General features: G+C 49.3%; 1 protein-coding gene across 1 annotated transcript in view; it reads right to left on the reverse strand.

The window, feature by feature from the left end:
- Nucleotides 1-12,893, reverse strand: part of PITPNM3 (PITPNM family member 3) — a gene marked incomplete at its 3' end in the record, with an annotated part of 82,885 nt that overhangs the window by 31,020 nt on the left and 38,972 nt on the right. Inside the window, exon 4 of the mRNA XM_080924001.1 lies at nucleotides 10,324-10,371. Within this exon, the coding sequence (XP_080780127.1) occupies nucleotides 10,324-10,371 (48 nt within the window). The remainder of the gene's footprint in view (nucleotides 1-10,323; nucleotides 10,372-12,893) is intronic.

Genomic DNA, 12,893 nt, shown 5'->3' on the forward strand with positions numbered 1-12,893 from the left:
CATTGGGTGGACATTATAAGCATGTGTTACTACATTTACAAGCTGGTAACAAGCTTAAATCTTGTATTTGGTTTTAACACATAACTCAGTATCCCTTTCTCATTTCTACTCTGCTGGTTATCACCCAACTTGGGTCAGAGCTTAAAATACCCAAGCAACTCCAGCACAAAGCTACAAAGATCCCAAGCTTGGGGGATCATATGAGCAAAGCCAAGTCATGTGACCAAGTCGAAGTTACATGTCTAAAACATATGTGGGCCATGTAATCAGGTCTACATAATGCAGGGCTGCAAAATGAGATTGTCCAAACCAGAACTACAGGTCACAATGAGGACTTCAGGCCACGCTGATGACATATCTAGAGCCTGGTAACTGGAGGGGCCAGCCCAGAGAAAAGTAGACCCAAGTGGACCTGCAGGACCCACACTGAAGACCCACTCTCTATACCCATGCTATAGACGCCATGATGGTTAGTATAGCAGATTTTTAACACAAATTATTGTGGCTGATGTACATGCAGACCCAGGCCATAGATCACCCATCACAGATCTTCTTACTCTATGAATATACCCTGTAGATCCATAGATCCATACCACAGCCCCACTCCACAGATCTACACTACAGATCACTCGGTAAATATACACTCCAGTTCCACACCTAGATCCACAGTGAAGATCCACAGCACATGTCTACGCTGCAGATTCACGATGCAGATCCAGCATCACAGATGCATGCTGAGCCATGTTTGAGCCAAGGGAGTACAGGGCGGGACACCAGCATGTCATGGAGGGTTGAGTATCTCCAGCTTGAGCCTTCTTGGGAAGTGTTCACAGCTGTCCACAGTGGCCTGAAGGGAGGGAACTCTCCTTCACCCAGGTTATGCAAGCAGGTTATGCAATATCTACTTGGTGGGGATGCTGGGATGGAATTTTCACCCAGGGTTAGGAGGATCTAGAAACTGAGATTCCTCCTGTGTCTCATTAACCTTCTCAAAGTCAAAATCTAATTGTACCCACCTGACTTGGCTTAGCTAACAGGTAGAGGTCCTCAGTGAACCAGTAGCTTCAAAGAGATACTAACCAGATGAAAGCTTGACCTTTGACCCTTACTAGGGCCTGGGTCCTAGCAAGACCCTCTTAAGAACATACTGTCAGTCACCCTAAGCAAGCGTGGAAACAGCTTGGAGAAATAACTCAGCTAAGGAAACCCATGTCAGGGCTAGAAAGCCACCATCTTGAACCAAGGCTGATGAGATGGCTGGAAAGGTGTGACAACCCCAATCTGGTGTCCCCACAGGGCCCTCTGTACTTACATAGGTCCCTTTGTCTGTGTTTCAAGTGTCTAGTCCTTGCCCCATGTCTAGTGCCATCTTCATGTTTTTCTGAACATCTCACAGAGACAACCAAGACTCAGAAGTGCTAAGGGAAACTTTCTCTGGATAGAAGTGGGAGGCTTGAATGTAAAATGTGTTTACATTTACACTGGCTTGCATTTGTTCCAGCTGGTGGTACTGTTTCGGGGAGGTTGTGGACCTGGGGTCTAGGTGGCAGATATCAGCCTCTAAGGTCAAGGCCTTCATGGCCAGACCTTCTACACATGAACTGAAACTGAGTCAAACAACAACAACAAACCCATTTTCTCCTTTAAGTCCCTGACAGATATTCTGTCCCAGTAATGAGAAAAGGTAACGGATACACACAGGATTTGAACCCAGGCCTCAGGTCAGGCCTGAGTTTGTCCTTTCTAAAATCAGAAAGTGGCTAGAAAGGGGTGATCTCTTCAGTCTTTAAATGCCTCCTCCTCCACAGTCCTGTCTCCTCACAAAGAACCAGGCTGGAAAAGAAGGCAGGCAGCCCCTGTCATTAGGTAGAGGAGCCTGATAGGGACAGTAGGGCCTGATTATTCCCTGTGTGGTCATCTTGGGCTTGCCTGCCTGGAAGACCACACTCTCACAATAGAATGCCTTATACAACCCACCCCCCTTCAGTCATCCTTTCCAATCTCAGCGGCTCCCAGCCAAGGGACAGGAAATGACTCTCAATACACACAAAGGTGCTGAGAACCCTAAAGTTTACTGAGACCACCTTACTTGTGTTTCTCAGATAAACCACTATCAACACCCTGTGAGAAAACAGGTTTTCTTTATTCCTCGCTGTGAGAGTAAAAGCCAATACAACCTCTCTAGAGGGCCAATTGGTAGTGCCATCAAAACTACAAAATGCCCATGACCCAGTAAGGCCAAGTCCATGTGACGGACATGTTTCATGGGCCCAATCAGCCACAGTGATGCTGTCTACAGTACTGAATGGTGAGGGTATAGGGGACAGGCTAAATAAGGTGCATCAGAGAGATCTAGCACACACTCAAGGCCAAGGTCAATGAACCTGAGCACTGTGGCTGTTTGGAGGCAGGAAGAGAATCATGATATATTATCCACAGAAGGCAAGGGAAAATGCACACGGAGCACTCCCATCTGTGTGGGGGTATATATAAAAATATATATGGAAGTGAATATTTATGGATATGTTCATGTTTGCAGAGTCTGGAGTGGGACATGAGACACTCGTCATCCTCTCCACGTCTGGGAAGAAGGGCTGGGTGAGCTGAGCTGGGCACGGAGAGGGAAGAGGGAGGTACGTGCGTCATCGTTCATGCCTTTTGAGTCTTTTACCTTGTTCATGCACGGCCTACTCAAAAAAAAAAAAAAAAAAAAAAAAAAAAAAAAAAAAAAAAACAGATCAAAACTAAGGATATTTTCAAAGTGCATGTAACAAGGTGATTTTTTTTTTTCCTTTCTGAGCTCTGACTTTATTATATTTTCTTCCTGCTCCAACTCCTTGCCTCGAGGTTTGTGGCAAAGCTCCCTGGCTCTTGTTTTCCCTTTGTTACCAGGAAAAGAGGATTTGAAGACACAGAGAACCTTTCAAGTTGAAAAAAAAGAGGTTCCCACCTCACCACCCCAGGTGCGGGGAGGACAGAGGCTGAGCCCCTCACAATCCCATGAGGAACTGCCAGGCTGCCTTGAGCCCCAGGAATCCACTGGGAGCCGTAGATGGAGACAAGTGGGAGGCTGGGGACTGGGTTAAAGGTCGCTATACATTCCATTTTGGGTGCAGGATCCTGCCCACATGTGCACACCACAGGGCTGCACACACCAACCAGTGTGGGGTGTGAGGCAGAGCCTCGGGATGGTGACAGGAAGGTCAAAGTCACAGAGGCTTTCAGAGAAGCAGAGTGCGGTTCCTCCGCATCAAGTCAGTGGTCTGCACTGAGGGGTCTCCATTGAACCCTGGCTACACACCCCTGCCCGGTCCCTAAAGAGGAGGAGGCACCATGGCTTCTGGTACAGTCAAGCCATGGGGGACACTATAGGAGAGCTGGGAAGAGTAGCGCTCCCCATGGGCCATGCACTCATGAAACTGAAGCCATGGACGCCATCTTGGTCAGCTGTGCTCTCCTGCTGCACGTGGCTTATGAGCCTACCCTTGCTGGACCTCTGGCTGGGTCCCAGGCTACAGATCTGGGAGCTCACCATATCCTCCAGGCAAATGTTTGCTCTGGCTTTACACTTCTTTGACAACCACAACCATAGTCTGTCCACAGCCTCCCTTCTATCTACCCGTTTCCTCTTTCCTTCCAAACTCAGCCATTTCTGCGTTTCAGTTGGCAAACATCCCCTTTTCCCTCTCACCACAGGGCCCTTGCACCTTTGTTTCTCTGGACTCATTTTTTTACACTGCCCATGTACACAAATTTCTTGCAGAAACAGCCCTGTTTCTTTCTCCTTGTGGGGGTGTCTCATCCTCCCCCTCTCCCCGCATACAAAGCAGCATAGCTCTCTTTTCTGGGACAGATCTTTACAATTATCTTTCATTTTTTTATGTGTATAGGTATGCAGCCTGCATGTGTGTCTATGCAGTACTGCCTGTTGCCTGTGGAGGCCAGAACAGGGTTCCGGATGCCCTGGGACTAGAGTTAGAGATGGATGTGAGATACCACTTGAGTTCTGAAAATTGAACCTGGGTCCTCTGGAAGAAAAGCCAGTCCTCTTAACTGCTAAGCCAACTCTGTAGCCCAAAAATCCTTTTGGTTTGTGTGTGTGTGTTTGTGTGTGTGTGTGTGTGTGTGTGTGTGTGTGTGTGTTTGTGTGTGTGTGTGTGTGTGTGTGTTTGTGTGTGTGTGTGTTTGTGTGTGTGTGTGTGTGTGTGTGTGTGTGTGTGTGTATGTGTATACTCATGTACCACAACACACATGTGGAGAAGAGAAAACAACTTATGGGAACTGATTCTCTCCTACAGTGTTCATTCCAGGGATAAACTTTAGGTTGTCAGCCTTGGCAGCAAGCACCATTATCTGCTGAGCCATCTCCTCAGCCCACAATTGTAATTTTATAGTTATTTGAGGACTCTCTCTTCCAGCTCCCAGACTATAAAACCCTTAGGAGATAGACTGTGTTCATTTGGCTCTGCTCTGTTTTATCCCCAGAGACTACCACAGCCCTGGATAATAAAGGTATTCATTAAATATTCCTCAACAAACAAGCCAACAGACTAATGATTTGCTCCCATTCTGCAGTGCAAGCTTCAGGACTGCACACAACCACTCCACAGCGGAGAGGCCATGGAGCGAGAACCGCATCTGTTCTCGTGGCGCATGCTAGCCGGTGCACTGCCACATCCTAGTGCACACAACCACAGGGGTAGAGGGAGTGAATTCACGCACGAGCACAAAGGGAGGAAGCATGCCAGGCCCAAACATACGCACACATGCAAGAAAAAGTGCTCCCAAGGCGGACGTCTGCCACCCTGAGCTCATTAAAGCCGGCTAAATATAGCCTGTCTGCAGCTGTGCTCAGCAAGCGGCCCACACAGGCCAGGAAAAGATAGCAGTTCCAGGCAGAGGAGGGGAAGGCCAGCTGTGGGAAAGGGCCTTTGTATACCGTGCCCTGGGGGGGGGGGGGTCATCCCAAATGGACTATGATCGGAGGTCTTGTTGGGAAGGAAGCCTAGGCAATGGGGTACGACATTGATCTTGCCCAGTGGGGAGGGTGAGGCCAAGCTGCCCTCAGCATCTGAACTGAGGATCCAAGTTCAGACTAGAGCCAGGGCCTGACTGAAGCTAGGGAATAGATGGAGACACGGAATCAGTCTGGGGTCAGAAAACAGGAGCTTAGCATTGGTCACTGCCAAAGGCTGGTCCAGGAATTAGAGGAAGTCAGAGGAAACCCTCCACTCTGATCTGAAAACATGGCTGTGGAGACCTGTCCCACCGTACTGGTCCTTGGGAAAGCCGTGTGACAGCCAGCATGTGTCAAGTTCCTGTTGTAAGCCATGTGCACTAGGCCAGGCCCTGAGAGCCACAGTGGGAAACTTTTTCCATGCAGAGGAAGCTCAGATGTCCTCATGTGTCCCTTTCCTATGAACAGTCTGGAACTCAAGAGGTCGGGGGCGGGGTTGTGGGGTTAGGGGCTGATGAATGCTGATGGGACTATTCCTTCAGAAAGCAGCTGTGCTCTTCCCCAGATACCTGGGGCACCTGGGAAGAAGTCGCTGAGGAAAGGATCCAAATTGACCAGGCATGGGTAACCTCTGAGGTTGGTGGAGCGGAGCAGGCAGAAGGACTGCCTTCCTCAGAAGTCACTGTTTTCACCTTGTGACCCTGAAATCATGGTGTGAGCCCTTCCACACTCCAGATTCAATGGGTATCAGAGGGCAAAGCCTGGGCAGTTTCCACCATACCAAGCAGCTACTGAGGCAAAGGGATAGGGGAGGCTTTTGAGGACATTTGTGTGGGGTGTGAGTGGAGGCAGTGGACTCCCTGCCCTACAGACAATTCAGGAAGCCCAAGGCAAAGACAGGACAACTCTCTACATGTAGAATGGCATCCAGTCTCTGCAGCCATGGAGAGGGGAAGTACCGGGAGGGTCCCCAGGGACCTGTATCCTTTCTACTGTTTGCCGGGAGAGAGGATGCCTCTGCTCTGCCACTGGGATGCTGGGCTGGGTGGGATCTAGGCTTCTCCACTGTCCCGTGAGAAGCACATGCTACCGGAGATCGTTCTCTACGAAGGACAGGGGTTTGCATGCACACACACAATTAACATCCAACCTGCCACAGCAGAGACACACCGATGGAAGGAGACAGAGGACAGACAGGGGACGGGGGAGCACTGGGCAGCAAGTGAGTGAGACAGGCAGGGTTAGAAGGGCCAGATTTCCTAGTAAGACCTCCCTGCCACTCCTAAAGACAGGAGTGAGAGACACTGGAGCTATAGAGACCAGTGTGGGAGGCCAGGGCCGGTCAGGCAAGAGGTTAGGCTTTCTTTAGATGGAGGATGGGGGCCAAGGGAAGGAGGCGAGCCTGAGTTCTGCTGGAGGCAATTGCTGTCCTGGGGTTCAATTTGGCAAGGTGGTGGTAGTAAATATGATGGGGGTGATGTCTAGAAGGATCCCAGGTTTGGACTTTGGGTTTGTGGAGAATGGCCCTTTTTCTCTCTGAAGGGAGGAACAGAGCAGTGAGCTCTGGGTTTCTCAGGGCCCGCAGAACCAGGAGAAGGCTCACTCACATACATGGAAAATATCCGAAAATGTCCCTGCTATCACCAGGCAGTGAAAGGCAGAGACACAAAGAGATATGGACAAAGGAAACCAGGGAACAAAGAGACAGCAGCAGAAACACCTAGAATAACAGACCCACCGGGACTCCATGTGCCAACAGAAGAAAGGCTGTGTCCCAGCCCTGGTCATGACTGCTAGGAAAGCTGGAAGAAATGGCCCAGGGCCCCTGCTCCCGGACCAAGTTCCCACCCTAGCCTCACACCTGAGCATTCCCCAGTTTCTTCTCACTTGGTTCTAAATAGCACAGGTGGTCTTGGGGGTCCAGGCCATCTGTCTGATAGCAGACAGATGCAGGACTGTGTGGAAGCCAAGGATCAGGGAGTCCTGAGCACCCAAGTCCCAGAGCTGCTAGACATGAGGCCGGATAGCCTCCCCCCCCACACACACCTGTTAATTAGCTTTGTATCATCTAAATGTCAAAGAGAAACTATATAAAGGCTCAAAGGTTTATTAGGGTTCTGGTATATCTGTGATGTGGTAAAAGATGGCAGACAGATGTGAAGTTACAAAGTTGTTCACCTCAAGGTGGCCAGGAAGCAGAGGCGGGACAAGAAGCTAGAGACAAGATATAACCCCCAGGAAAATGACTTCAGTAATCGCTGCCACCTCCCAGTGACAATATCAAATTACGAATGTATCACTTCTCAGTGGCTGGACCCTCCAGTTGGAGACCAAGGCTTCTTTTAATGAAACCATGGCCAGGGGTTGGGAGTAGGGCAGGGGCTACATCATATCTCAACCATAACAGGGAAGAAACACTGTTTCCATGGTGGTGAGCCAGTCAGGCATAGGATAAGCAAAGAGAGAGACAATGTAACTGAGCTCCAAAGATGCACCCTCACATCTGGCCCAGAGGTTCCAGCTGTGAAGACTTATGCAAATGCAAGGTATACTTGAGAACTATGAGATCCTTTCTGTGTACCTGGTACACAGCCTCTGATACCCTCAGCCAGCCTAGAAAGCTGGGAGTTCGGCCATCTTTCCAAATATACATGGACCTTCCCCCTTTAAAGCCCAAACATCATAGCACCACCCCTTGGTAGAAGGGATCTGATTCCTCACCCAGAGTAATATTTTCTGAGTTTTAAAATGCCCAGTGGAAAAACACATTCTCAATGTAAGCCGTGGATATCGTCTTTTGAAATTCAGGTCACTAACGTTTATTTTGCCCATTTAGGATTTAAAAATAAACAAACACATTACCACCAATTACCACCACCACTTCATCAAAGAAAAATGATTTTAATGTCTGAAATTGTAGGCAGGACATAATTATAGAGTAATGTAAAAAGCATTACTCTCTGCTAAAGACTTTAAGAAGGGAGGTTACGGTGTAAGTTTCCTCCCTGCCAGACATACTGCATCTCAACTTGGGTACCATCAGCCCAGAGAACCTCCAAGACACAGATTTTATGACTCTAAAATTCTTCTAAACATCAACTGATATTCTTTCCTTCATTAAAAAAAAATCCTCAAGGATATTTCAATAACAGCTTTCAGCAATACAATTTTGACCAAAATCTATAACCATGAAATAAAAAAAGACTTGGCTGCTATTGAAATGCAATTTTTTCCCCAGGGAGGCTCAGGAGACACTAAGCATTCTGTCAATTCCACTGTGTATGTGGGAACCATGGGGAAGGGAGCCGTGACCTGCCTCTTGGTGACAAAGCCTGTTTCAGGTGGCTAGTTTCACCTCCAAGCTACTTATTGCTAAAGGCCCAGCAGCAGCAAGTCATAATGACACACGCCTGCACTCCTAGCACTTAGGAAGCTGAGACAGGAGAACTGTCAAAAGTTTGTGGCCTGCTCGGGCTACACAGAGAGACTCCATCTCTAAAATAAGTATTTAAAAGAGAAAAAAAAAGGAATCCCAGTACAGGTAATCTGGGCCCCTCCCCCCTACTTGTTTTTTGTTTTGTTTTGTTTGGTTGGTTGGTTGGTTGGTGGTTTTTCTTTCTTAACTTCTTGGCAGTTAAATATATTGGTGACTTCCTGGTCAGTGAGACACTGGCAATCCTACATGGACTAGTTCAAACAGAGACCAAACATGCCCATGAGTATACCTTCCAAAACCAGCCAGCCACAGCCCAATCCACACCAGATACCTATTGTAGCTAACACTCACCCACCAAGCCTGTCTTCCTCTACCCGGAGGGGACCAGGGCCAGGTGCCAAGTAACTAGGGACCAGCAAAGTGAAAACCCCGCCATTATTCAGACCACCAGCCCCAAGCTGTTCCCCTCCCCACTTCTCCAAAGACCTTCCACCCACCCAAAACACATGCACAGATGCATCCCGGCCCAGGGCTTCTCTCACTCCCTGCTTCCTAGGGTAGTGGCTTAGCTCTTGCAAATTCTGTAACCAATTCTTTTCCTTACACAAAGACTGTAACCAAGTCTCTGTGTCAGTATTTTGTCACCTCCAAAAATTAAGACCCTGCAGACACGAAGTTGTCTGCCCCTCTTTCCTGACACCCTGTCCTTTCTCTTTGTCAGTACCCTGGAGGCCAGTCATGACAGAAGAACTCATGGCCTTCTGTAATGTCCTTGTCTGTGCCTTGTGACAAGAAAGACCAGGGAAACTGTGCTGAAAGTCTACTAGACCACAGGGTCATGGATGCTGGTGTTTACACATCCTTCACAGAAGCTCAGCAGATGAGGGGAGAGCTTGGAAGAAGGCCTCAAGTTGGGGCCTGGGGAGCTAGGAAGCAAAATGGGTTGAGCCTCCCCAAAGCAATAGCCACGAGCGGAACAGCAGGTAGGAAATGAGGGGAGCTCTGAGCCCTTGCCCAAAACCTGGCCTCATATGGAAGTCAGCATTGCCCATAGCAAAGACAGGACTTGGCACAGGTGCTGCCCACCAAGTCCACCTGGTGTGTCCACAGGACATGTGGCCAGCATGCTGGCATAGACCTTAGTACATCCAGTTCCTTACCCATCTTCCTAAGAAAGCTGGCAGAAGTCAAGACAGGCTGGTGTGAGACGGGGAAAAAAGAAAAAAAGACAAGGGCAGGAAACCCCAAAGTCAATCCTGACTGCAGAGCCAAGCATTCTGGGAGGGGAGTTTAAGGACCAGCGTGTCTTGGGCTGGTGAGAGGACTCCGTGGTAAAGGCACTTGCCATGCAAGCCTGAACCCAAGTTCAATCCCCAGAACCCATAATGGAAGGTGAGAATCTAGAGAGATGCCCTCTGACCTCACACTTGTCCACACTCACACATACAATGACAATATCTGGAAAGTAAAACATGTGTTTAAAAGGGACTGCTCTCTGGAACCCCACCTTGAACGACCTCATTTGCTCTGACCTTGGTCAGCATAGGGTCAACCATGACTGCTGGAAGTTGGCATCCAAATGTTGATGGCCAGAAAGGCTCAAGAAGGCTGCTTTCCCAGTCCCTCCCAGTTTCCATCCCCATGAAGAGGATGGTCACCAAACTTTTAATGGTCCTGCCTGTCCACCCAATCCCTCATCAGGGCCATCAGCTCATGCTGTAGCTCTATCTCAGACACTAGAACTGCCCAGATGGATGGCTTAGAAATCTGGGCTAAGGGGACCTAAGCTTTCTGTTCCTGCCCAGGAGCAAGATGGGAGAGATCCTTCTACTCTTGGAGCTCTACACCTCAGAGGGGACCAGGCCCAGGGGCCACCATTCATCCAATGGAAAGAAAGGCAATGCCTCTGTACAAGCCGGGTGTAACTCACGCTGCTTCTCCTGCAAGATGCTGGATGTGCACGCTGTGGCCCCTTCTCCTGTGGAAACAGAAAGGACAATAGCAGCTGGGTCGCTGCTCTGTTGCACCAACACTGCATCCCCCTGAGGAGCTACTGACAGTTGCCACTACCCCTCCAGAGCTGAGGGTGGTAGACACACCACCCAAGTTTCTCACCCTGCCCTACCTACCTCAGACATAGCCTTTGGCCTTTGTGTGTGAGCCAGCCTTGAGCCCCCACATGACGTCATTTAGTGCTGGCTGGCTCCTTGGTTATGCCCTTGACCTTAGCTTTTCCAGGGTTATCTTTGCTGGCTCCTCTCCTCTCCTATCTTATGAAACAGCTGCTAGATGCTGTCCCCCTTTTCCTTTTCCCAGCACACTGTCCTATAAGGGTCTGAGCTGGACACTCTGTTAGGCACGAGTAGTTAAAGCTCTCTGCAACAAGACTGTGATCTGTGCATCCTGCTGCCTATGGTTTCTATGGAAACTTCCCAGACACTTCACATTCTCCATGACTAGGAATCCCTGAGTAACTCTGAGTTGCTCCCTACTGCACTACCCCCCAAATGCATCCGAAGTAACCCTGGTTCTCTAAGCAAGCACCCAAGCACTATGGGATAGCCACTCCAAAATCTCCTAGATTATGTGAGGCTGCCCTGTCCCCTACTCCACAGGACTCCAGGACACTGCTATCCAGGAAATGCCTCTGTCTTCCCAGCCAGTCCTCTAGGGCCTGCAGTGACTCCTTTTCCAAATGTGTCTGACTCTACATTTGTGATCCAAAACACCATCCTCAGAACCTGCTTCCAAACCTCTGCCTGTCACAACTGCCTTAATGGCTCATGTCACCTGGATCTACATCCCTGTTTCCCTCCTCCTCAGAATAGGGGGTCTGTGAATGAAAGAAGAATCTGGCTGGGGTCTGAGGCTAGGACTTGGTTCACACCAACCCACTGTGTGATCCTACGTACCTCCCTTTCCCTTTCTGGGCTTCATTCCTATAAAGCACTATGGGCCCAATGCTCTCTTAAGACCCTTACTGAAAGCTGGATGGACAAACACCTCCGGCCTTTCACTTACTGTGTCTATGGGGGCCAGTTACAAAGCCTCTATGCCACAGACTTTGAAAATCAAGGGCTGCACCAGTACCTTGCTCAAGAGGGTTCTTGTGCAGTGAGTACTTGCAACTCTTAGAACACAGGGAGGCAGCTAGCTAACCAACACTCAATCCATGAGGATCACCCTTGTTGTTTATTTTTGACACAGGGTCTCACTGTGTAGCCCTGTCTAGGCAGAAACTCTGTACGGACCAGGTTGGCCTTGGACTCAGAGAACTGTCTGCCCTTAGCCTCCCTCATGCTGAGAGCAAAGATGCCACCATGTCCAGTTTGCTCTTAGTGATTTATTTACTGATTTACTTGTGACAACTAGCTCATGGTCTTGTCTCTTGTCCTCATTACCACACAAGGCAGAGCCAGATGGACAGGGCTAATGGCTAAGTGGCACAGTACATAGTTTGTGTCCAGTAAGAGTCCAGTTGGAGAAGAGAGGGCTGGGCCTTCGTGGAGTGTCCATCACCCAGCGTGATGAGGTAGCTGCAAACTGCATTGGAGGAATGACAGTAACCGTAACCCAGATGCAGACAGAAACCAGGGAAGAGCCAGCATCAGACACCAGTGTCAGGAATCATTGTATGTCACCTAAGGCCACAGGCTGTAGGTGTATCTGGGCAAATTCACTTTCCCTAACACAGAAATGAGGTCACACATTCCTAACACACATTCTGTTTCCCACTCATGGTGCCAAGGGCTGTGGGTGATACAGAGATAAAAAGCAAAGTGTGCATAGGGCAAGAAAAGCCTCTACGTGGGGCATGGTGCTGAAGGCAGTCAGCCATGACGGATGGGATGCAAGGGACCATTTTCAGCTGAAGCTCCTGGAAGCCTTCAACAGAGCCATGATTTGAGCTTCCAAAGGAAGAGAAAAAGACAGGGTTTCAAGTGGTCAGTAAGCATCATGCTCAAGGCATGCCAAATCCAGGGGAGATAGGATACGGGGGCGGGTGACCCTGGCAGGAAGCCCATTTATATGAATATGAGAAAGATAGCCAAGCTTTGGTGCAACAGTGACTCGAAGTGTCTCCACGTCCTGCTGCCTGCTTCTATTGCACCCAGAAACCAGCGACATAATTAGCTGGGTTCTGGGCAAAAGGAACAGCAATGGTTGTGCCAGAAAGCAAGAAGGGCGCCAGAGGTGGTGACTTTATTCTGAGGACTCTCAACCTGGGTCTTCTGAATGCCAGTATGTGCACCTTCCTCTTCAGGGTTCTCTGTGAACGCAGCAGTGACTCTTGGTGGCCTGGGAGCCTCCACTCCCTGGCTTAGAACACATGTACTGGGAGCCTACCATCTCCCAAGTCCTCCACTGCTAGGCTCCGCCAGCCACTTTGCATAATGGGCTCGTGGGGTGGAGTGATACACCTGTCCTCACCCTCTAGGACGGGAGCACTTGCTTCCTTGGATAGAATGGTAATAGCGTGCTCCCTCTGAGTTACCCTCA

Source organism: Micromys minutus (genome assembly GCF_963924665.1).
Source record: "Micromys minutus genome assembly, chromosome: 10".
NCBI lineage: Eukaryota > Metazoa > Chordata > Mammalia > Rodentia > Muridae > Micromys > Micromys minutus.